The sequence below is a fragment of the Castanea sativa genome, chromosome 9, assembly GCF_040712315.1.
Source record: "Castanea sativa cultivar Marrone di Chiusa Pesio chromosome 9, ASM4071231v1".
NCBI classification, from domain to species: domain Eukaryota; kingdom Viridiplantae; phylum Streptophyta; class Magnoliopsida; order Fagales; family Fagaceae; genus Castanea; species Castanea sativa.
This window is the reverse complement of record NC_134021.1, coordinates 25,287,802-25,310,243: the sequence shown is the minus strand read 5'-3', so window position 1 is coordinate 25,310,243 and position 22,442 is coordinate 25,287,802. Positions and strand designations below refer to the sequence as shown.

Sequence of the window (22,442 nt, the reverse complement as noted above, 5' to 3'; positions counted from 1 at the left end):
AAGAACAATTTTGTGGAGAAACAGAGAATCTTAGGTATATAGTAGAGGGAGAATATTTGAGTTAATTACTAAATACATATGAAACACAAAACAGTTGAAGGGAGCATTGAATATACACAGTCTCCCTTTGTCTTTGTGTTTGTGCAAGGCATGACAATATGACATTGGGGGTTTTTTTTTTTTAACAACTACGCAGATTCGTAACAGTTGGCTATTCATAATTACATATATTTAAACATGACTTCCAGTGACCAAGATACCCCCTTCAATTTTCAACAAACCCCGGCCCCAAACTGAAACTGCTTAGTAATTGCACAAAGTTATAGTGAAAAACTTATGATAAAAATCTTTTTGTTAAGATTTTTTTTAAAGATATGTTAGAATTTTAATGCGTATGTTTGATGACGATTGCTCTTTGATTCTTTATCATCGAGTTAAGACACCAATCAAGTTTTTATGTAATCCGGATTCAAACCGCAAATCTCTTATTCGATTATAAAAAACTTTGCCCATTAAATTAACTGAAACTGACTTTTTCTACGAGTTTTGTAACGTAACTTTCACCTCTTATTGTTTAGAGCAACATCTAGCATATTTCTTATTGTTTTATTAATAAGTTACACGTGCATTTAATAAGTATTAAACTCATTATCTCACTCTCCATCTAATAATTACAAATAAATCCTCATAAAATTAGGTTTTTGGTTTTCCCGTGTTTGTGGTAATTTATCGTGCTTCAGTCAAAATAAGAATAATAATTAGTGGTGCCTTTCTTTTGTTTTGTAGAAACTACACATTTTGAATGGGTGGAATTAATACTTTGTCAGTTGTTGTGGTAATAAATTATCATAGTTACTTCAAATCCAAGGATGTTTAAATTTCTCCTCCTTAGCCATCAGGATTTGATAGCTCAAAAATACGTCATTGTTTGAGATAATGGTAAGACAGGTGTTATTGAATGACTTTCAAAAATAATAATAAATAAACGTGTTATTGAATGAAATTTCTGGTAAAATTAATCTTCCATATTTTATTCATATTTGGTATAAATGAAATGAATCCTTGGACCACATAGCAGCTCGTGGTCTCGTACACAACGGAATCTTCCATCTTCCATTCATATCACTTTTAGAAAATATGTGCTTGTATGGTCAGCGTCTGAAGGATTTTTTTTTTTTTTCCACAATGGAAATACTATGTCAATACTAATTTTACAATAGATCTTAGACAGAGACGTAATTATTCATGGACTTGAGTGGCAATGGCCTCCTCAATTATTATTTTTAATACTAATATATTTAGGTACTAATTTTAGCAATTTGGTTCAATAAAATTAAATTGTCTTAGTGATTTGAATCTCAAATATATATATATATATATATATATATATATATATATATATATATATATATATTATTGATCAATTCAAAAGCCATAAAAAAAATCCAAAGATTTAAAGTTTAAAATAAAATTACAAGTCCAAAAAAAGTAGGCCGATAGCAAAAATTACCAATAACAAAACTATATAAAAAAAAAAGTCCAATTAATCAATTTTACTTAAAACAGACAACTTGGCACTTTAAAATTTTTTAAACACAATCATTTTTCCTTTACCCAACAATAGATGCATGCATCTAAGATGAACACCGAGTTCCATTTTCATAAATAATTGCACTGTAATATATTAAAAAAAATAATGATTTTGTATCTTTGTCTTTGTTGATGGTTTGTTAATATTAAATGAATGCTTATTTGAAATTTCATAATAATTTTTTTTCTTTGTTTATATTTCCGCCCTTTCTAACTCTAAGTCCTGACTTTGTTCCTAACTTAAGTGGTAGACTGTTATCAATGAATAAAAAGTAATATTACTGATGAGTCCATATTAAAACCAGTAATAGATTGCTAGGATAGTAGAATTTTTTATCAAATTATTGTGAATATATTGTAGACATAGCATTACTGATCTTTCCATGATATTCACTTACAGTACAAAGCACATCATAGTAGCTTATGACATTTAATTCGGGATTAGTGGCAAATTATGTAAAGCAGAATCATCATGGAAGCATATCCCGATAATTTATTTTCCATTCTTGTTAAGCAGCTAAGAAGATTTTATTGTATACTATATAGTAAGTGTGGGGGGTAAAAGTGTTTGAATAAACGTTTGGGTTTTGGGCCTGATTAGTTGGTACAAGTCTGTTCAATCAGGATCTCTAGGCTTACAGGTCAGTTCACACTATAGTGGTCCGAGAAGTTGTCCGAGGAGGAGTATCTCCTCGGACAGGCCCAGCAAAGGCCCTGGGACTTGCTAAACGGTTTAGAGGCTGAATTCTGGAAGATCTGTTGGGTAAATGTGTGATCCAAGCACCCTTTAGAAGTAGGAACGTGTGAGAAATATCTGAGGAAAAAGCTGCTATCACCGCATTAAAGGCCCCGCATCTACCTCCCTGGCCGCATTAATAGAGAAATGACATCTGAACAGTAGAATTCAGCCTTCCAACTATTATTTGAAGACTTTAAGAAGGTGGTAGATGTGACAAGTATCTGGGAGGAAAATTTGTGTTACACGTGGATGAAACAGGGAAGAAGAAGAAGGATATAAGAAGACAAGAGAGGAAAGAAGAAGGGGATCTTCTTTTTGAAAACTAAAAATTGTAATCTTTTGCTTAGAGAAAGAAATGTTATACAAATTGTCCTCGGCTTACGTCCGATGAGGGTTTTCCTGTCATATTCATCTATCACTTGCATAGATTGCGGCATTCTAGCCTGTTGATCAACTTCCAACATCCAAAACCTAGGTTTCAAACCCATACTCTACAAATTTCATTGTATAAGGCTCTTTGGGCCTGAGTCCATCACTTGTTTTTGGGTCCGGGTACAAATTGTGCACTTACAGTAAGCATTTAAGCATCATTTAATTCTATAAATAATTTAAAAAAAAAATAAGTATATCAATTTTATCTGGATACACATTCTCAAAAAAAAATTTATCTGGATACAAAGAATACATTGACATATAATGCCTAATCTTTTGAACCAGGGTTTCTGAGAAGCCTAGCAAAAATAAATAATTCATTAAAAAGACAAGCCATCGCACTTTGCACTTGCAGTAAGCCTAACTTAAGGAAGCAAGAGGTTTATTCATTATTGTGTGTTTGGATGGAGGGGGGGAATATAGAGAATATGAATGTGTATGGAGAAATGATCTAAACTGAATTATATTATATGCAAAATTTAAATTTCCAACTTTAGGAAGAAATTTCAACAAAAAAAAGTGCATATATAATATGAAGGGTAGATCGAGGATGATATCCTTAAACGAATTTTTTCGTTCAAATTTTGATTTCTAAAAGCTGGACCAGTTTGTGGTGCAAGTCCAGTGAACATGCTTTTCTCCTAATCATCTTCAAAAGAAATATAAATCTAGTTTCCATATAAATCTAGTTTCCAGTTGTTTACACTGGTTAAGAAAGATGATAGCCCCGTTAACTATATAATATTAGTGAAACATGATATATATTGGGGATGGAAAGTATTTAATTAACCTTGTCTAGATGCTTTTAAAATGGTTGGGGAGAGGGTTTGAGGGATAAGATAGTCTCTTTATAATTTCACCCAAATTTGAAGGGGAAAAGAACTCTTTTTTCCTCTTTTCCGATCCCAAACACACCTGCAACAAGCACTCGCTGAATGGAGTAAGAGTAGCAAATCTCCTGATGTAGCAAAGCTCATGCATTCTTGTCCCCTCCACCGCCATGTTTTTTTTTGTGCTTCCATTGTTACGCTCATCATCAAGGCCCTCAAGTCCACAAACATAGATTATTTTTCATTTGTTTTATTGAATTTTTTGTGACTATTTGTTGTTATTGGGACTTAGGTTGAAACATTCTAACATTTTATTACAAATCACACAAGGAAATCAGATGCCAAGGGTATATGGATTTTCACTTAACCCCCTTCTTTTAGGAATGTAGATTCTCTTTAAAACAGATGAGTATCCAGATTCCCAAACTTAAAAAAATTACATTTTTTATAAATTGAAAATTTTACCATTTTTCATATACCATTTAATCAATGGAGATAAAACATAAAAAAAGTCATTAATATCTATTCATTTATTTTTATCTCTTCCCACCACAACAAAATAAATGCTAAAATAAAATAAAATAAAATATTTATATCTCGTATTTGGGATTGGTTATTTGCTAAAATTAAAAAAAAAATTATTATTTTTATTAACAAAACATGATGTTGTGATTTTCATAAAGAACAAGAATTTAAATAGTTATTTTTCGTAATATACATGTCATTTTGAAATGTTAGACTACAGTTTTAATGAATTTGTCTTAATTTATAGTTTATATTCATTTAGAGGAAGATTATAAATAATTGATATTGGGTTTATAAATCTAAGAATAATATCTGAAAAATAAATAATTCCTTTAAGATTCTTATGAATAAACTAAATATAAGAATAGTTACATTTCAAGGCGTCCAGATTGCAGGACATCACATTCCAAAGAATCTAAGTGCCGGGATTCCTTTGTACCAAACGCCATATATATGTAATTCTCGCAAGTTGAGGGAATTTGTAGGGTAAGGGATCCATTTATATTAAAATTGTTTAAATGGTCTGTTTATTCATATTCATATCTATTTATTTAAATTGAACAAAAAATACATATAATTTTCAACTTATATGATAACTTATCATTTTCTCTTCTTCTAATTTAATTTTAAAACATTTAAATAGGGGAAATGGTACTATTTAATTATTAAAACATTTAAATCAGGGAAGGGATAATTATTCCTCTCCTTTTCTTCCCCATTGTAACCTTTACTTTGCTCTTCCTCCAAACTTTAGAACACATTGCTAGAGTTGGAAAATATGAGCAGAGTAGAACAATAAGAGGGAAAAAAAATTAATTTTATTTATTTATTATTATTTTTATCTTGTCCATTTGGTAAAGAAAATAGAAAAGTGAAATGATCATAGAAAATAAATATAATGTGAATTACTTAAAATCACACCTTATGGACACTAAGGGTAGCGAGTCAGGTTCGTGTCATGTCAAGTTATGAGTATTCGGTTATATAGGTTGACCCGCACTTGACCTGTTTAGTAAACGTGTCAAGAATCCTCAACCCCAACCCGACCTGCTTATTAAACAGGTCGATCCGACCCGACACGTTTAACTCGTTTAATTAACAAGTCATGTAAAGGTCAATACAAATGAGCCATTTAATAATCTATTTGATTAATAAGTAATACCAAACCTATATAATTTTTATCAATTCTCATATATCTAAAATTAAAATACAAATACAACTATAAATATAAATATAAATATAGTAATAAACATATAAAAACAACCATTAATTAAGTAATAATATCAAAATAACTAATAAGTTTATAAACTAAATAGGTCAAACGGGTTCACATGTTGAACACGAACACGGCTCGTTTATTAAACGGGTTAGCCGTGTCAACCTAAATAGGACCCGAACCCGTTTAGCTTCAACCCGTAACCAATTTATAAACAAGCTAGTTGTGTCGAGTTCGCGGATCGTGTCAGATTTTGCCACCTCTAATGAACACATTAGAGAGATATAAGACAAAATTGTAAATTTGCCTTCTTTACTCAAGAAAGGAAGTATTCCTTTTTATTTTGTTTTCATTTTAGAGAGAGAATTTTTTTTTGGATTTTGGGAGAAGGGAAAGACATGTTACACTTACACACGTGTGGGATCCACAATTATGTAATAAACACTGCCAGAGAGAGAAATTGAAAATATCCCCATGCCCATTTATTTTATTGAGATTTAATTTTTTTAATCAAAAAAGTAAAGATGATAATCATATCATTATGGTTTCTTCTCAATTTTTCATCTTCTCAACCAAACAAACTTGGTTCTTTTAGTCATTTGAGGGGACGAGACACATTATATAATTATCTCATGGAAATTTGAAATTAACATTAATACACACATCTATTATTATCTCATGGAAATTTGGAAATTAGGGGATGATTGAGTTATGTATACTTTATTGAGTCACTTCACTTGCAATCTGTCAGACAAGATTCATCTAATACTTGCTCCCAACAGACAGCTTATATTTTCCTTTTAAAATTTTCTATGTTGTCCTCCCAACCAAACAATCTCAAATTAACATTACTTTCCCACCTATATAAGCATGAAGCATCCCATCCTTTCTTCTAAACAAATACACCAACTTCTCCACCACACCTCTCTCTCTCTCTGCATTTCCATGGATGACATGACAAACAAACAAACCTGTAAACCCTGTTCAACTTTAGCCCCTCTAGGCATGCACCGAGATTCAAAAACAATATCCAAAACCAAGCCCAAGATACGCATAATTCACATATTTGCACCCGAGATCATCAAAACCGACGTAGCCAACTTCCGTGAGTTAGTGCAACGACTCACAGGGAAACCCATGGAAAAGGGTTGCAACAAGAAACCAAGCAGAATTCCCAGAAGAGAAGAGCCAAGAAGTGCTTCATCAGACAAGCCAACAGCACTGACAAAGAAAATGGAGCTCCCATCTGGGTTTCGAAGTAATTTGGAGTCAAGGGAGAGAATTAAGGACGAGGAAGAAGGGATATTGTGGAATGCTGAGAAATCAGGTGGGTTCTTGGGAAGCCTTTCAGAACTAGAGGATTTTATTCAAGACCTTGGTGATGAATTCCCATTTCTTCCTTTGGATGCTTCTCGCTTGCATAGCATTGAAGAAGCTCAACTTACCTAGCTAGCTAGTCAAACAAATCAAATGACTCTTCTTATATATCTTCTTTTCTTTTCTTTTTTTTTCTTTTTTATCGATCAATGTTTGATCTCTAAGAAATTTGTTTTGATGGTGTTTAGCTAGCTAGATGGTTTCTCTAAATTAATATATTCTCTCTCTCTCTCTCTCTTTGATTTTCTGAGATTTTTCTAAGTATCTGTGCTGTAAATAGAAGGGCTATGCTTCAAGGATTCTCCTCTTGCAGTCGATTCCATATTTCCATATGATGATGACATTTAGATGTAATCGAAGCAACTGAAAATAGTTTCTTGACTTTCGTTTTTTCTTTTCTTAGGAAAAATGGAAAATGCATTTAAATGTATTAGGGTTTTGTCTCTTTCATTTCATGTGGGGACTGGCTCTTTTCTTCTACTTGTGGGCCTCCTTTGAGAATTTTTCTTGGTGAATGAAGCAATAGCGCGCATAAAAAAAAAAAATATATATATATATATATATATATATATATATATATATTTATATATATGTACTATATATATAAATGTATTACTTTTCTTGCAAGACTTAGATATATCTTTCATTTATATGAATTTTTTACTAAAAGTCGTCTCCCACTAACATCTATTTGCAATAACATATTATCTCAGGCACATCTTCTTCTAAGTTTGGCAAACCCTATTGAGGATAAATGCTAGCTGCAGAGTTGGCATAAGTAACACTAATCAAAATCCCATGTAATGTAATATATATTTTTTAGTGGTGGGCATTAATTAATAACTCATTTTTTGAGTTCACACTATACCCAATACCCACAGTAAAATGTAGTAACCATATATAGCTACAATATTAGAGTTTTTAGGAATGAATTATGCTAAATTACATGATTTCTATGCATGCGATTTTTTTATATTAATCTTTTTCAATATGTTCTGTGAATGTAAAGGAATGGCAGTTTCAAAGAATGTTGGAAAACATACACACTTTTTGTCATGAAATTATGAAAACTGCACTACCGAAACCTTATTAGTAAGTCTTGACATATCAACTATATATTTATGGAGGGTTTTCATTAGAATATATATTTAAAGTAAAGCTTGCGCCTCTTGATTAACCGGTAACAGTAGCCATTTTGTTACATTTTATCATTTGTAAAACTAATTTATTTATAGATGAGAAAAGTTAACGGATATCCTAAAATGTGGTTTAGGAAATATTTTTGAAAACTTAATTTTTATGAAAAATAAAAAGTAATTGACTTTTTTTTACAATTTTTTATTTTTATTTTTATAAAAGTAGTATTAAATTTTTTTTAATATTGTCCATTAACAAAATGACACTTCATGAATTTAAAACTAAATTTTTTTTTTTTTGGTTGAGAATTAACTAGAGAATTTTTTTTTTTTAAATTTTAATTATTTTTTGAGAAGCATAGAGGATGAATTTAATTATACAATCTTCTCTGCTTTTTCCGTTTCTTTTGTGGGTGAGATAAAATCATGTGCTCACGCATTAGATTTGTTAGAAAGACAGGTTTGATAGTGACAGATAACTTAAACAATCAACCATGACCCACACATTCATACACTATATATATAATGAGCAAATGATAATTTATCTACTTTTAAAAGTGAAATGTGTGTTTCAAGCTGCTATTGATGATGTTTTTCTGAGATTATAAACTTATTTAGGTAAAAAAAAAAAGTCTTAAACTTTTCTTCTTCATTTTTTTCCCCAAAAGCAAAGTTTTCAGCCAAGTTTTAACGTTTAACACTTGACTTGGAAACAGCGGCATGAAGTCAACATTTTTGGTAAACTTTATTCGCAAATTGCAATTTGATTCCTTGGGCGGCGCTTAAATTGGATTAAGTTGGCCATTACAAAATTGAAAAAAATTAGATAAGGATGACATACAGATACTAATACTATATACTATTTTGTAACTACGATGGCGTATTGTGTTCATTTCTTTTTTCTTTCTTTTTTAATGACTGAAAAGCGATAGAATGTGTTCATTTATCAAAGCACATTACTTAGGTTTCACATGGAAGCAAGAAATAATACAATAACTTTGACTTACATTACATAGATACATTGTTACTCAGTATCTTGCCCAAAAGAAAAAACAAAAACGACATAGTTTGTCTTTTTATGGACATGTTTGTATACACAAATATTGAATTGGTTTCAATCAAACTAATATATATATATATATATATATATATATATATATATAGGTAAATTTTAAAGAAAATTTTATTAGAATTTAATATTAGAATCTAATTTTTCACCATATGTTTAAATTTATGTGGGGACCACACTGTAATTATCCACTTAAATTTTTTAACATTTTTGCCAAGTGAGTTAATGAGTGCAAAATATTAAGAATATAATTTCATGAACTATAAAATAAAATAAAATAAACCAATCACATATATTCAATAAAAATTACTACACAACAAAGATCACCACACATTTTATCTTATTAAAAATTAGAAAATAAATTATTATGAGTAGTATTAAATTTAAGTAAGAATTTGAATATGTGACTAATTACGTTTACTTTTTTTAAAAAATAATTTGACTAATTATTTATATTTTTATGATAAAATTGTGTTTAATTGTATATATATATATATATACACACACACACAGCATGTGTTAGATGTTATTTTTTAAAAAAAATTGTCTAATTATTTATATTTTTATAATAAAAACTATGTTTAATTTTAAATATATCCATGCATTTGCATGGGTTACATGCTAGTATATATAAAAGATGCCTATGTTTTACAATTTTTTTAACTTTAGTCTATCAAAATAAAAATAAAAATTCATTTACCGAAATATTTTTTATAAAAAAATTCCACACATTGGGATTGTTACAGTAATTAAATGTTAGGATGTCTATGCATGCCCACAGTACTGGATCAAATTCATGAATTGTGTGTGGCATATTGGCATTGCAAATTCTTAGGTGTTAGAATTTTTATTTTTATTTTTATTTTTAATACAGGATAAAAATTATACTCTAAATTTTTCTTTTTAGAGACTTGAACCTCGTACTTTGCCCTTCACACCCCATAAACACTTATAGAATTACTAAGAAGTCTCAAAAAATTAAATAGAGAAAGATGTGTAAATGTTGGGATATATATGCCCACACTACTAGATAAAATGTGTAATGCATTTTATATTATTATTATTATTTTAAATTTCTGGTAAGGTGTTAAGCAGATTTAAACTTGAAGCCAATCCATTATTAATTGAAATTTTTTAATCCCATGGGTCAACCCTAAATTCTCAGCACTCAACAGAACCTAGTGAAGGTGTTGTATTAGGAATTAGGATCTCTACCTGTTTTTTGGAATAGAGATGGATTATTTAATAGTTTATATTTATATTTTTTGCGAGTATAAAGTTGGTGAAAAATATCATGTTATTTAAAATCAGTTTACTTTTTATTCAATAATGTACAATCTTTAACAATACGGTACCATATTTAAAAAAAAAATGGTATCTTTGTCGTAAATAAATCTATGGAGAGGATGTCTTACGGGGACTCTAAAAATTCAAAAAGAGGTAGGAGTATAAAATAAATAAATATAAACCAGAAAAAAACAATTACTAATAAACAAAGAACAAAATTTACCTACAAAATTGATTGCAGCCTTATTCAATAAAATAAACTTTACTGTATATTTTAAAAATCTAACCGTTAAATTGCATGTTCTTTATGCTCTTAATACCCATGTCAAATTTTGTATTGATCGGATAATATTTACTATATGATCTATAAGCTTATATTTTATGTATAATTTTAAAATAAAAAAAACTTGTCATTTAAACAATTTATTAATGACATAGCCATTAATCTTTATTTTCTAGAAATCTTGCAAGTATTGAGAATATAAGAAGAAAATATAATTCCATAGTAGATTTGTCAAAATTTATCTCCAATAAAGATATATTAAGTAAAATTGTGTAGTTTTAAGCTACAACTAATTTTGTAGTTATATTTTGTGCATACACAATTAAACTATTTACTAGGGTAGTTACTAATTTCTATCCCAGGGTAAGATAAGACTTTAAACCCACATGGAAAGTTTGTCAAAGCAGCATGTCACGTTTTAGTCAAGCTTGTTCACACTTGGATAATCTAGAAAGGCTTAGGAGAAAATGGGTCTTACAGATGTAAATAATCCTAAACCTACCCCCAAGAAATAGCACTCAAGCATGTTCACACTTCATGGAGGCAAGGAATTGATTTTTCTTTTGCTCGTGTCTTGATTATTAGCAAGGAACAGACTGCATTGGACCAATAACACAGCAAAGATTATGAAAAAAAAAATACAAATTGCTAAAATGGTAGTGTGAAATGGAGAGTCAAACAAAAACCCACACCAGTTGTAATTGTTCTTCAAAAGACCGACACTGGAAACCACCTTTCCAATATTTACAGCCATGCACGATTCAATCTCAATAAATTAACTAGAAATTTGACATATAGTTCCAAATTTATTTATTATTATTTTTTGTTTTAATCAACAAACATCTATACATTGGAACAAGGAAATAAAAAGCTAGAAGCAGCTGAGAGAGATGAACTGTAATTCTTAACTCAAAATGGTATCTGATTGAAGTAGAGAAAATTTTCAGTTGTCATACAGGTAGAATTCCTAACTCTCATACTCTGCGATTGGTTCTGCAGACAAAGGTGCACTTAACCTTGTTAAAACTTCAGGCACTCCAGCAGTATCCCTTATTATCTGTGTCAAAATCAAAAACAACAAAAGAATTCATTATGTGAGAAAAAGCAATACCTCTTGGTAGCCATTCCTATAAATCCGCTTTTGAGCAAACTGATAGATAATAAGAGAATATGGTGGTCATAAACGTTATGTCTGTCACACAGCCATTGGTTACTATTCCTACTCTAAAAAGTTAGGCATGGAGCGAAACTTCTACATTCCAGGGTTTAATCTTACAATCCCCTTTTTCTTTTAAAATACAAAATGTATGTGGCTTTCAATCTGATTATTGAGATGCAAAAAAGGCGTTAAATGTATTTTGACTTTTGAGGCCATTATAACATCACTAGATATAGTTAATTAGATTGAATTTCAAACTAATTTCATGTAGTTAGTTGGATCACTAATTTAATAAATACAACAACCAAAAAAAAAAACAATAAATTTGTAATTGTTAGATCATTTGCTTTTTAATCCACTCCAAACAGCAATCAACTTCCTTCAGAAAAACAGACAAAAAGATGAAAGCTAATGAGGCTAATTTATACTTTTTACACCATTATTAAATGTATGATAATCACAAGAGATGCAACAAACTCACAGCGTGGGACATTTACCATTGACTTGACTATGAAGTGTTTGTCATATGAAAACGAACTGGACAGTAAAGGTTGCAATCGATTAAGCATATGCAGTTTTAGGTTCTTACATCTCACTAGCTATGGTTTTAGGTTGCAATCATTCAAGGATATACAGTTTTAGGTTCTTAAATAAAAAAGATCATGGGCAAGAAAAATAAACAAACTAAAGCAAGAAGGGAAACATTCAAGTGAAATTGTTCGATCATGCTGAAAGGAAAAGGTGCAAGCCAAAATAAGAAATGGAAAAAGGAAAACAAAAAATAAATAAATAATTTAAAGTAATGACTCTGTTTTCCCCATCCATAAAAAAAAAGAAGCTCCACATTTTACCTTCAGGATTGGTCCCATAGAAAGGGGTGGCTTGGTGCTTCCATATGCGCCCCCCCACAAAAAAGAAGCAAATGAACCATTTTTATACAAAACACCATATTCAGCTCATCAATTAAAGCAAAGATTAAGAACTCTAATCACTCTATTTTATGTCGCAGCAATGCCCCAATTGTTTCAGAAAAAAAATTTTCTAATATTTGGTACAACAAAATACGAAAGCCAATTAAAAACATTTCTTTGTGATCAAGGTAAAACAATTCAAAAGGTTCAAGATCTTTTCCGCCATTCTGTTGTGCCCTCACCCTCTCCACTCCTTTGTATTGCCAACACCAACACTACCATACCACCCACTGTCTCCAGTGCCACCACACCATCACTGCAGCCACCACCACCATGCCTACATGAATTATTAAAGACTTCCCACATGAGCCAAATGGCAAAATGTTTTTGAGACCATTTTCAAAATCACAATAAAACACAGAAAAACAAGTCATTTTTCCAGAAATTTATATATTTTGCACAGAAAACATTTTCCACAAAGACCAACAGAGTGTAAGTTTGTTTTAGTAAGGCAATTTCTATGGAAATTGATTTCATCCACACTATCATCTACTTTTGCAGCACCATAGTATGCCAATATTGTAAGGGAAGCACACGTATAAATATCAATTAAATTCATCTAAGGAGAAAATGCCCAGTAAAAATACTTACAAGTATTTCCTCGTCAAGATAAGAAATCATAAATAGTCTTTGGAAGGCTCCATCTGCTCATGAAAAAAGAAGAGCTTAGCATGAATTCATTATGGGTCTGATAAACATACATACAAAAATATAATAATACATCATTTGAAATTTGAATTATTTTTTCCATATAAATTAATTAAAAATTTATCATTTTTAACTAGGCATTTGCAGGAAGTACCACCCAATTCCACAAAGAACTAAGGGTATGTTTAGTAGACTGTAATAAGCACTGTAATGTAATAGTTATTTATATGGTTTAGCTATTCAATAGTTTGGTTATGTTTATACTATAGGAAATAATCATTCCTTATGAATAGTCATTCTTTAAAATGAGAAATAATTCTCTAAAAGAGTTGTTATAGTTATTCCTTAGTAGGTGTATTAATTTATAAAATTAATATATTTCCAAAAAAAAAAAACTTTCCATATGTACATAACAATTATGAAAATAAAAAATCATAAAAAATAACTAATCTACCTTTCAAATTTAAAAAAACATTATTTTTTAGGAAATATAATTATATGAGTAAGATATTTTCTAAAATATATCTTAAGTTTGATTTAAAATGTTTTTATTCATTATCTTCAGGATTCTATTATTGTGTTGTCACCAAACAAATGAATAGTAATAAGTATTACATTACATCAGCTTTTATTCCTTGTAATACCTATTTTTATTCCTATGTAATTACTGTTACAGTCTACCAAACGTGCCATAAGAATCGCAAACAACATCGGTTAAATGAGAAAAGTTTCTTAGGGCTTTCTTGTGATAGAACTCCAAAAGAAAACTATCAATGGGTTTGCTTCATCAGTAGCATATGCGTGGATGTCTATACATATGTATCACATTTTCAATGGGATATAACATTCTAAATGAAAATCTCAGAGGATGTATACAGGTTCTAACACCTCAGGCTGGTTTTGCATGTTCAGTTTAAGTCTTTATTTACAACCCCAGCCAAAAGAATTAAATTAAAAATTAAAAAAAGAGCTTACTTAGAGGAATTGTCAGCCCACTGGAAATGGCATCCCGAATAGGAACAGGCATTTGTTGCATTGTGTTAACCGCCTGGCCAAGTGCACCTTTTAGCTGTTCTGGGACCGTTTCTTCAATTACTGTTGGGGACTCAAGAATCCCTTCAACATATTCCTCCTTCATTCGTAGTGGTCCCTCCACAGATAACCTGGTGGAAAGAATAAATTTGCTTTCTATCTGCATTTCATCATAGAGCAGTCCACTATAATAGCTCCAAAAAAATTGAAAATGAGAAGGTTTGGACTAGATACAGACATACAGTGGCACAATTGAGATGCCTGCATTACCTCATCTCTTAATTATACATTACAAAGAGATTATCATTCTTAGAAATCAAAACTCTGAACATTGGGTTCTATACAACCTCGTGGATATTGCAACCAATCAATAATAATTCTTGTATACATCTGAAAGTTTTTATTTCTCCATGAATGCACAAGTAAACGGAAGTGAGCTTCCTAAGGTTATGAATGAGGAAAAGATCTAAGCACAGGTGACTGGAATTCTTAAGATCACCTTTGATTGATAGTTTCTCAGTAACAGTTACTTGAATGGACTGGAAAACAAATGATGCCAATCATAAACCAACATAAAAATTGCCCATATGTGCCCCAAAAAAGAAAAGGAAAAAGAAGCAAACCATTTTTCCATTAAGCAATCAGCTAATCTTGTAAATCTGTTCCAAAATAATTGCAGAAACTAAGCCAATGAGAATTGAAGGAAATTATAACAGGATCATGTAATCTCCCCAAAGAATGCCATAAAGGCTTTCTCTGTCTTTTTTTTCCTTTTTTCTTTAATTTTTTAACTCTTAGCATGAAAGGATCTGTTTAATTCAAGTCTTAAGGGTTGTCTAATTTCATGAGTTCCACTTGAAGCTCAAACCCAAAGACCCTAGTTAATATCTTCAAGCCCCTATATTTGTTGGTATATAGACTATTTTTTAAGGTCCTGGTTTAAAATACTACTTACAAATTCCACTATTTCTCAGTTTCCTTCTTCCTGTTTCACTAAGCCACTCAAACAGATTTTGATTCTTAATATGCATATCAGAAAACCACTTAAACAAAGATGCAAATAACTTTCTTTGTTATATATATATAAGCAATCTTTTATTGCTTATAAAAAAAGGTAACAATTTTTATTAAATCAAAAGAAAGGCATAAGCCCAAGTATAATAAGTTAAAAAGGAAACAATCCTGACACAACCATCCATTCAAACAAGGATTTGAGGATCATCAATTTCAGATCCAATAGAATTTGTTCACATCCCTCAAAACTTCTAAAATTCCTTTCCAGCACAGTGAGGAATCGCCTTCCAATTTTCTATGCACTAACGTCCACCAATACCGCCTTGCCAACCAACTAACTCTATTACTCCTTTAGAAATAACCCACTGAAGCCCAAAAAGGCTAAAAACCATAGACCACATCTCTCTAGCAAAAGAACAATGAGGAGTAAATAATCAACTGTTTCCCCATTTCTCTTGCACATGCAACACCAATCTACCACAATAATATGTTTTTTCCTCAAGTTGTCCACAAGAAAAACACAACTCTTGCTGGGACCTTAAGTTTCCAAATGCTTTTCCAGGAAAAAATGACACAGGACAACCAGAACAAAACTGAAAACAACGGAAAAATAAAGGATATGACCTAGGAGTCAGCACCTAGGGCAAACCTGGAGTCAGCACCAGACCAAAGAAAGACTAAACAGCCATTTTTTTCATTCATCAAAATATCAACTATCTCCTCAAGGAGTACAAAAAGTTGCTTATAAAGGATTGCTAAACCCTAGTTCTAATTGACTAAGAAACCCTAATTGCCTTATTACAAAAATAACCTTGCTTCCAAATTAAAATACTAAAATACTAATAGCCTAATAAACTACTAGGACCTAAAACATAAAAATACAATTGACTTGCAAACATAAATAATATTAAATAATAATTTTCTTGCATCTCCCGCATCATTCTCCTCTGGTTGGAGAAAACTTGACCTCGAGTTCTAAAGCATTGAAGGATTAGGATGCTGACAAGTAACACTTGCTTCAAGTCTAAAATCACCTTAGGGAGCACAGGGAAAAGAAAAACCTTGAATTCCACCATGTCAAACTCTTCTGGAATAACAAAATCAATGTGTGGAATCAACATAATCTTATCTTGCACCATTGGAAGAACTATGTTATCCACTTTCTCCACTTTAGCAAAGTGTTTGTCTTCATGCACCATGGTAAGCTGATCAAAAGTAGATTTATTAGCTTCCAATATCACATCATGTGCACCCTCTAACATAATACTCTCTGTAGAAACCATCCCTTCACCTTGTTGCTCTTCAATAGATTCATTTTCTTGCACGCAAGTTAAAGCAACACTTGTCGAGGCCTGTACGTCTGTGTCAACATTAGGCTTTGATGTTGCTTGAGGATTCTCCACGACCAAGATATCATCATCAATGTTGTCTTCTATGGGGGCAGCGATAATTTCATTGTGATCAATTATCCTTGGTTTTCCTATTGAATCAGTTTGAGACTTCATTTGCTTCATCTGAGCAATCATGTCTTGAACATTTCTCCTGATCTTTTCAGATAACTCCTTTAATTCCTTGGTAGATTATTCAAAAGTACACTGAGGACATGAAATGAAATGAGAATTCATCGTATTTGCTCCAACTTGAAAAGTACCACACTGAGATTGGGGTAGATACTTAGCTCGAAGGTATGGTGACAAATACTCATCACAAAGCTTTTCTTTCATATCTTCCCACACACTAATGGCAGGTTCATAGTTTAGATAGCGAAAATATTCAAGCTTTTCCCAAAACCTTTGTGCTCCACCTTTTAACTTCAACTTTGCATACCTAACCTTTTTGTTATCTGCCCAATTTGCTTGCTCAAAGAATTGCTCCATCCCATTCATCCAGTAGACAAAATCCCATGGATTAATTTTACAATCATCAAAATAAGGTGCTTAGGATATTACCATAATTCTCTAAAATAGTGCTTCAACAAATAATTGGAAGTTGGAACAAGAACCTGGGTTTCTGGGATGGTCTTTGGACAAATTGTTGGAGTAGGCTCTGAAGACTATTCTCTCAAATAGTTGCTGGGACCGGCTGGTTGACAGGATTGGATTTCATGGGCTGTTTTTTTTTTTTTTTTTTTTTCAAAATAAGAAATTACACTGTGCTATGGACTTGAGACATTACAGGCTTTAAAATAAACTCAAAACGACAGACTCTAAAAGAACTCAACCCACATACTTAAAAAAATAAAAAATAAAAAATAAAATAAAATAAAAAACAAGAAAGACCACAGAAACTAAAAGAGAGCAGAATCTCTAGAAGAAAATTTTGCTCGGCAATGGGCTCGCGGTACTAGGGAACGACGACTGTGGCGGTGCAAAGACAGGGAAGACAGCGGCAGCTCAAATCGTGGAGGAGTGGCAGCTGCTGTCTCGGGTCTTGGCATCGGAGTGGGTCGGCGTCCTCAGCGGCAGTGATTGACGTCTTCAATGGGGTGGTCGAGGGTGAAAATGGGTCCGGCGGCTAGTGGCTGGTGGGTTTTGGGGTGGTAGGTGTTGATCCTGTGGGTTTCGGAGGCTGGTGGTTGATGGGTCGCCGTCTTTTTCTTTTTTTTTTTTTTTGTGGTTTGTGGGTTGTGGTGGTTGTCTTCCCCGTTGAAGCACCACACCAGCTGCCAGAAAAGACAGATGGGGCTTGTTGGATTTTTTTTTGGGTCAAAGGCCTTCGGTTGTCTTCTGGTGGCTTGATACGTGTGGGTACTGAGAGATGGTTTTTTTGTTCTTGGCTTGGCAGAGATGTTGTGAAGGGATTTTGAAGGTGGTATGGTGGCTGGATTTCTGGGGGTGGAAAAATACGGTGAATTTTTTTTTTGTCTGGTTCTGGGTTGACTGCGATAATGCTTCAAACAGATCGGTGTTTGCTCTGATACCAAAATTGACGCAGGACAACCAGACAAAACTGAAAACAACGGAAAAATAAAGGATATGACCTAGGAGTCAGCACCTAGGCCTTGCTTGGAGTCAGCAGCAAGCGGGGAAATTACTAGGAGTCAGCACCTAGGATAGACCTGGAGTCAGCACCAGACCAAAGAAAGACCAAACGGTCATTTTTTTCACTCATTAAAATATCAACTATCTCCTCAAGAAGTACAATAAGTTGCTTATAAAAGATTGCTAAACCCTAGTTCTAATTGACTAGAAAACCCTAATTGCCTTATTACAAAAATAACCTTGCTTCCAAATTAAAATACTAAAATACTAATAGCCTAATAAACTACTAGGACCTAAAACATAAAAATACAATTGATTTGCAAACATAAATAATATTAAATAATAATTTTCCTACATCTCCCGCATCAAAAAATCACTCCGCCATTTTAGGACTAAAGCTTTATAGTAGGACTTAACCTCAAGCCCTCTTTGTTTAGATGGGGTCCAAGAAAAACTTATCTTCTCTCTTAAGTAGAGCAAATTAAGTCCAAGAAAGATGATAAACTTATCTTCATATGAATGCCAATTCATGTTAATTTTATTTACTGCCATATTTACTCTTAAGTTAAAATCTCATAACACCAAGAAGACAAGAACTAAGTGCATTATGGGCATATTTGAATCACAATTTTGTTTACAAGTTGGGAGTTTCCAACCATTTCTCCCTTTATACCACTAGCAAGAACTTGAGTAAGAACTTCACCTTATAACTGCATGTTCAATTTGTAATATAGTTCACATAGAATGAGTTGCCCAGGAATAGACAACACTAACAGATGCTAAGCACTCAATTAAGTTTGGCATCAGTTTTATGATTAAAAGCAAAACGTTTTTTTTTTTTTAATATTAAATGAGAAAGAAACCTCCTTGCATGAATAATAAATTTGTGCAAACTTCCTTACCGAGTTCAATAATTTCAAGTTTGCTGTAATCTTTGCATATCCATCCTTGATTGCCACGTCCATTTTTGAAAAATTAGCCAAAGTCGAAGGAAATCTCCTACAACAATGCAGAAATCAAGCCAGTGCTATTAGCCACCATAAAATTTGACCAACTTTTAAATGAAAAAAATCTAAGGTTTTTACCATCACATCCCAAGGCGGCAAGCCCCAACCAAAAAGGGAGAAAAGAAAAAGGTTGAAAACACATTAGAAGTTGATCAATAAACAAGTACTCACTCGAATAAAATTCTAGCAGCAAATAATCCTGGACTTCCAGACCCAAACCACTCAAAATTCCATCTACCTTCCAGAAAGGGCGACCTGGATAGCTGAGGAAACGAATTAGCATCTCACACAAAATACATTCATCTGAAAATTCCTTGTTCAAATGGGCACCTACGTTGTTGGTCTAGGTGTCGGATTGAGCCGCTCCAGACCAGTTATCCTCTCATTCACATCAATGCGCTGCATTTCCGTCGTCTTACCAGTTACTAAGGCTTCAAAACCCCCAGAATCTTTAAACTGAAACCATTGTTCCACAAACAAATAACAATGAGCTTGAGCATTTGCAAAAGACCCAAATGTCCAGAAAATCAAATATTTACCAATGTAAAACATTGAAATTAATATAGGAGCCTTTAAAATTTTTACCATAATGCCAATTTCAGAGTATGCCTAAAATTTTCAAGTTTGTTCATTTCCAAATATTTTCTAAGTAATCAAGCAGAGAGTAAAGCTAGCAATTTTGTACCTACTAAATGAACTGAAAATAAAACTTATGAAATCATATATTACAAAAAAAAAAAAATCAAATCAAATCAAACCAAATTGAAGAACAAAATGAAATTATAACATATCTAGGAACCAATTTGAACAGTAAAATCATGGCACAAAATAAATTCAAATATTAAAATTATTTTAAAAAAAAGAGCAATGGTTTTGTAATTTAGAAAAAAATGAAAGACTCACGGCGAGAAGAAGGGATTCTTTAGCGGAAAGCCTCTCCATTTCCTTGGCATAGGCGGCGGGTGCTCCTTGTACGGCCTGCTGAACCATAGCTCTGCAGGCGAATCTCCGGCCAAAGCGTTTCCGATGAATCTCCGGCGACTTAGCAGCAAAGGAAACCAGCGGCGGAGAAGGTGTGAAAGAGGAAGACGAGTACGGGTTGCGAGTACGGATTGCAGCAGGGATTGAGGCTTGTAGTTGTACGGACGCCATTGAAATTTGAAGGAAGAGTGAGTGAGAGAGAGTGGAGAGGGAATTCTAGGTTTTTATAGAACAGTCAACAACATAGTGAATGGTGAAGTTCAAATTCGGTTCTAGTTGTTAAACTTTTGATATATTAAATTTACACCAAACGCCTTTTTTTTCTTGTCTTTTCTTTTCTTTTTTGAAAGCTACACCAAACGTCTTACCGGGAAAGGGAATATTGAAAAAGTAGGTTGAGACTTGGGAGAAAGGTTCCAAAAAAATGGTGGTTAAAAGTTGTGATATGTTTTGCTGATTTAGGAAGGGGTTATCTGTTATTATCTTTTTATTTTTATTTTTATTTTTTGGAGAAAGAAAATTAAGCTTGTCAATTATGACAGGCCATTAAAATCAACCTAAAATACACGAATGATATCTGGTGGTACATCTTCCTTCCAGATTTGCATTTGGAAAAAATTAAATTTCTCATCTCGCTAATGAGTGAGCTATAGTATTACAATGCCTACGAATATGAGAATAATGTATTTTGAAAAACAAGAGGCAAGGTACTGTGTGTCTTTTACTATGTGGCCAAAGTTTGACAAAGAGTGATAGCTGTTTTCAAGAGCTGAGATGAGTATCTGTGAGCACCTTCCAACATTATCTGACCGAAACCTATCTCCAACGCCAATTACAGAGCCCTCCTTGTTGCCATAGCTTCCACTTCAATAGTTGTGAAAGAGAACGTGGTTTTTTGCGAGAAAGAGACCATGACTTGTCCCATATCATTGCGAATAACCACACACGCACCAGCATTGTTTTCTGCTACGAACAGAGCACCATTGAAGTTCACTTTATATGTATTTCAATCCAGAGCTTGCTAATAGGTTGGTGGTCGGCCCACTAGGATTATGGTGGAGAATTGTGGAGCTTAAACTCACACAACCTCTCTTTTGACTGAGACTGTTGGGGTTTATGCCCTAAAATCCAATTTATTGGCATGTCATAAATAATTAAATTGTTTAATTATATGAGACTATTTATAAATGAACTAATAGGACATTATCATAGTCCATGAGATGCATTGTATGTGATTTATGTGAAAAGTCACAAAAGATGTAAATCACAAGTTCCTTGTAAACTCAAAATGTAATTCGTAGTCGGTGATGAAATTAGGCGTTTCATCTGCGAAGACTATAACACATCAACTAAGATGATTTGTCTTGATCATAGAAGTAGAGACTTCTAGTTGATGTGTCTTAAGAGTAAAGACATATTGAATTGGACCGCTGTGAGATTAATTATTCAATCAACAACTGTCACCTGAATAATTAATCTCACGACTTCTAATTTCATAGACTCTCAATCCTGAGAGGGTAGTACCCTGATCATGAAATGTAAGTTACTTTCATATATCATGAGTGAGATCTAATATTCACGGTCAAAATCTCAATATTTTGGGTAACCACACGTAGTGTTGAGGGAACACATATTCTCAAGATAGTCCATCACCAATCCTCCAAACTAAGCCTCTTTGTATGACTTCCCTGCCCTTGAGAATACTTTTCCACATGTACAAGGCTAAAGTCAAGTTTATGGCTTCCATGATTGTACATTTTGGAAAAAACTTTGCCTTGAAAACTCTATAAGACAACAAGGTTTAATCATGCAATAGGTGCCAAGTTTGTTTCGCCAGTAGGGCATTGTTGAACCTTGAAAGATCTTTGAAACCCATTCCACCTTATGTCTCTGGTTTACATAGATCTACCCACTTAGTCCAGTGGACCTTTTGGCCTTCCCCACTTTGTCCCCAAAAAAATTTCCAGACTAGAGCTTCAATATCATGGCACAAGCCATTGGGCAATTTGAAGCATGACATCGCATAAGTGGGCAATGCTTGGGCCACTGCTTTTATTAAAATCTCCCTCCCTGCTTAAGATAATAATTTTTCCTCCCATTCCTGTAACTTCTTTAACACCCTCTATTTTATGTTATCAAAGCTTTCTTTCTTTTTTTCAGTCGAT

The 22,442-nt window shown here is 32.6% G+C and overlaps 2 protein-coding genes across 4 annotated transcripts; one reads left to right on the top strand and one right to left on the bottom strand.

Moving 5' to 3' along the window:
- Nucleotides 1–6,177: 6,177 nt before the first annotated feature.
- Nucleotides 6,178–6,943, top strand: LOC142611172 (VQ motif-containing protein 25). The gene has a single exon (XM_075783219.1). It carries the CDS (start codon nt 6,203–6,205, stop codon nt 6,779–6,781), a length of 579 nt encoding a protein of 192 aa, XP_075639334.1. The 5' UTR covers nt 6,178–6,202; the 3' UTR covers nt 6,782–6,943.
- Nucleotides 6,944–11,279: 4,336 nt separating this feature from the next.
- LOC142610737 (putative plastid-lipid-associated protein 13, chloroplastic) lies at nt 11,280–20,580 on the bottom strand. Of its 3 annotated transcripts, none has more exons than XR_012839865.1 (8): nt 20,200–20,579; nt 19,631–19,752; nt 19,468–19,551; nt 19,192–19,288; nt 14,238–14,454; nt 13,206–13,258; nt 12,495–12,891; nt 11,280–11,541 (listed from the first exon to the last, which is right to left on the bottom strand). XR_012839865.1 is itself a non-coding variant. In XM_075782662.1 (8 exons), the coding sequence occupies exons 1-8, from the start codon at nt 20,446–20,448 to the stop codon at nt 11,513–11,515; spliced, it is 888 nt and encodes a 295-aa protein (XP_075638777.1). In that variant the 5' UTR covers nt 20,449–20,580; the 3' UTR covers nt 11,280–11,512. The 3 variants fall into 3 exon arrangements, 2 of the variants coding, with proteins under 2 accessions (XP_075638777.1, XP_075638776.1); XM_075782662.1 differs by having other exon boundaries at nt 12,495–12,531; nt 20,200–20,580; XM_075782661.1 differs by lacking the exon at nt 12,495–12,891 and having other exon boundaries at nt 20,200–20,577.
- Between the last annotated feature and the right edge of the window lie 1,862 nt (nt 20,581–22,442).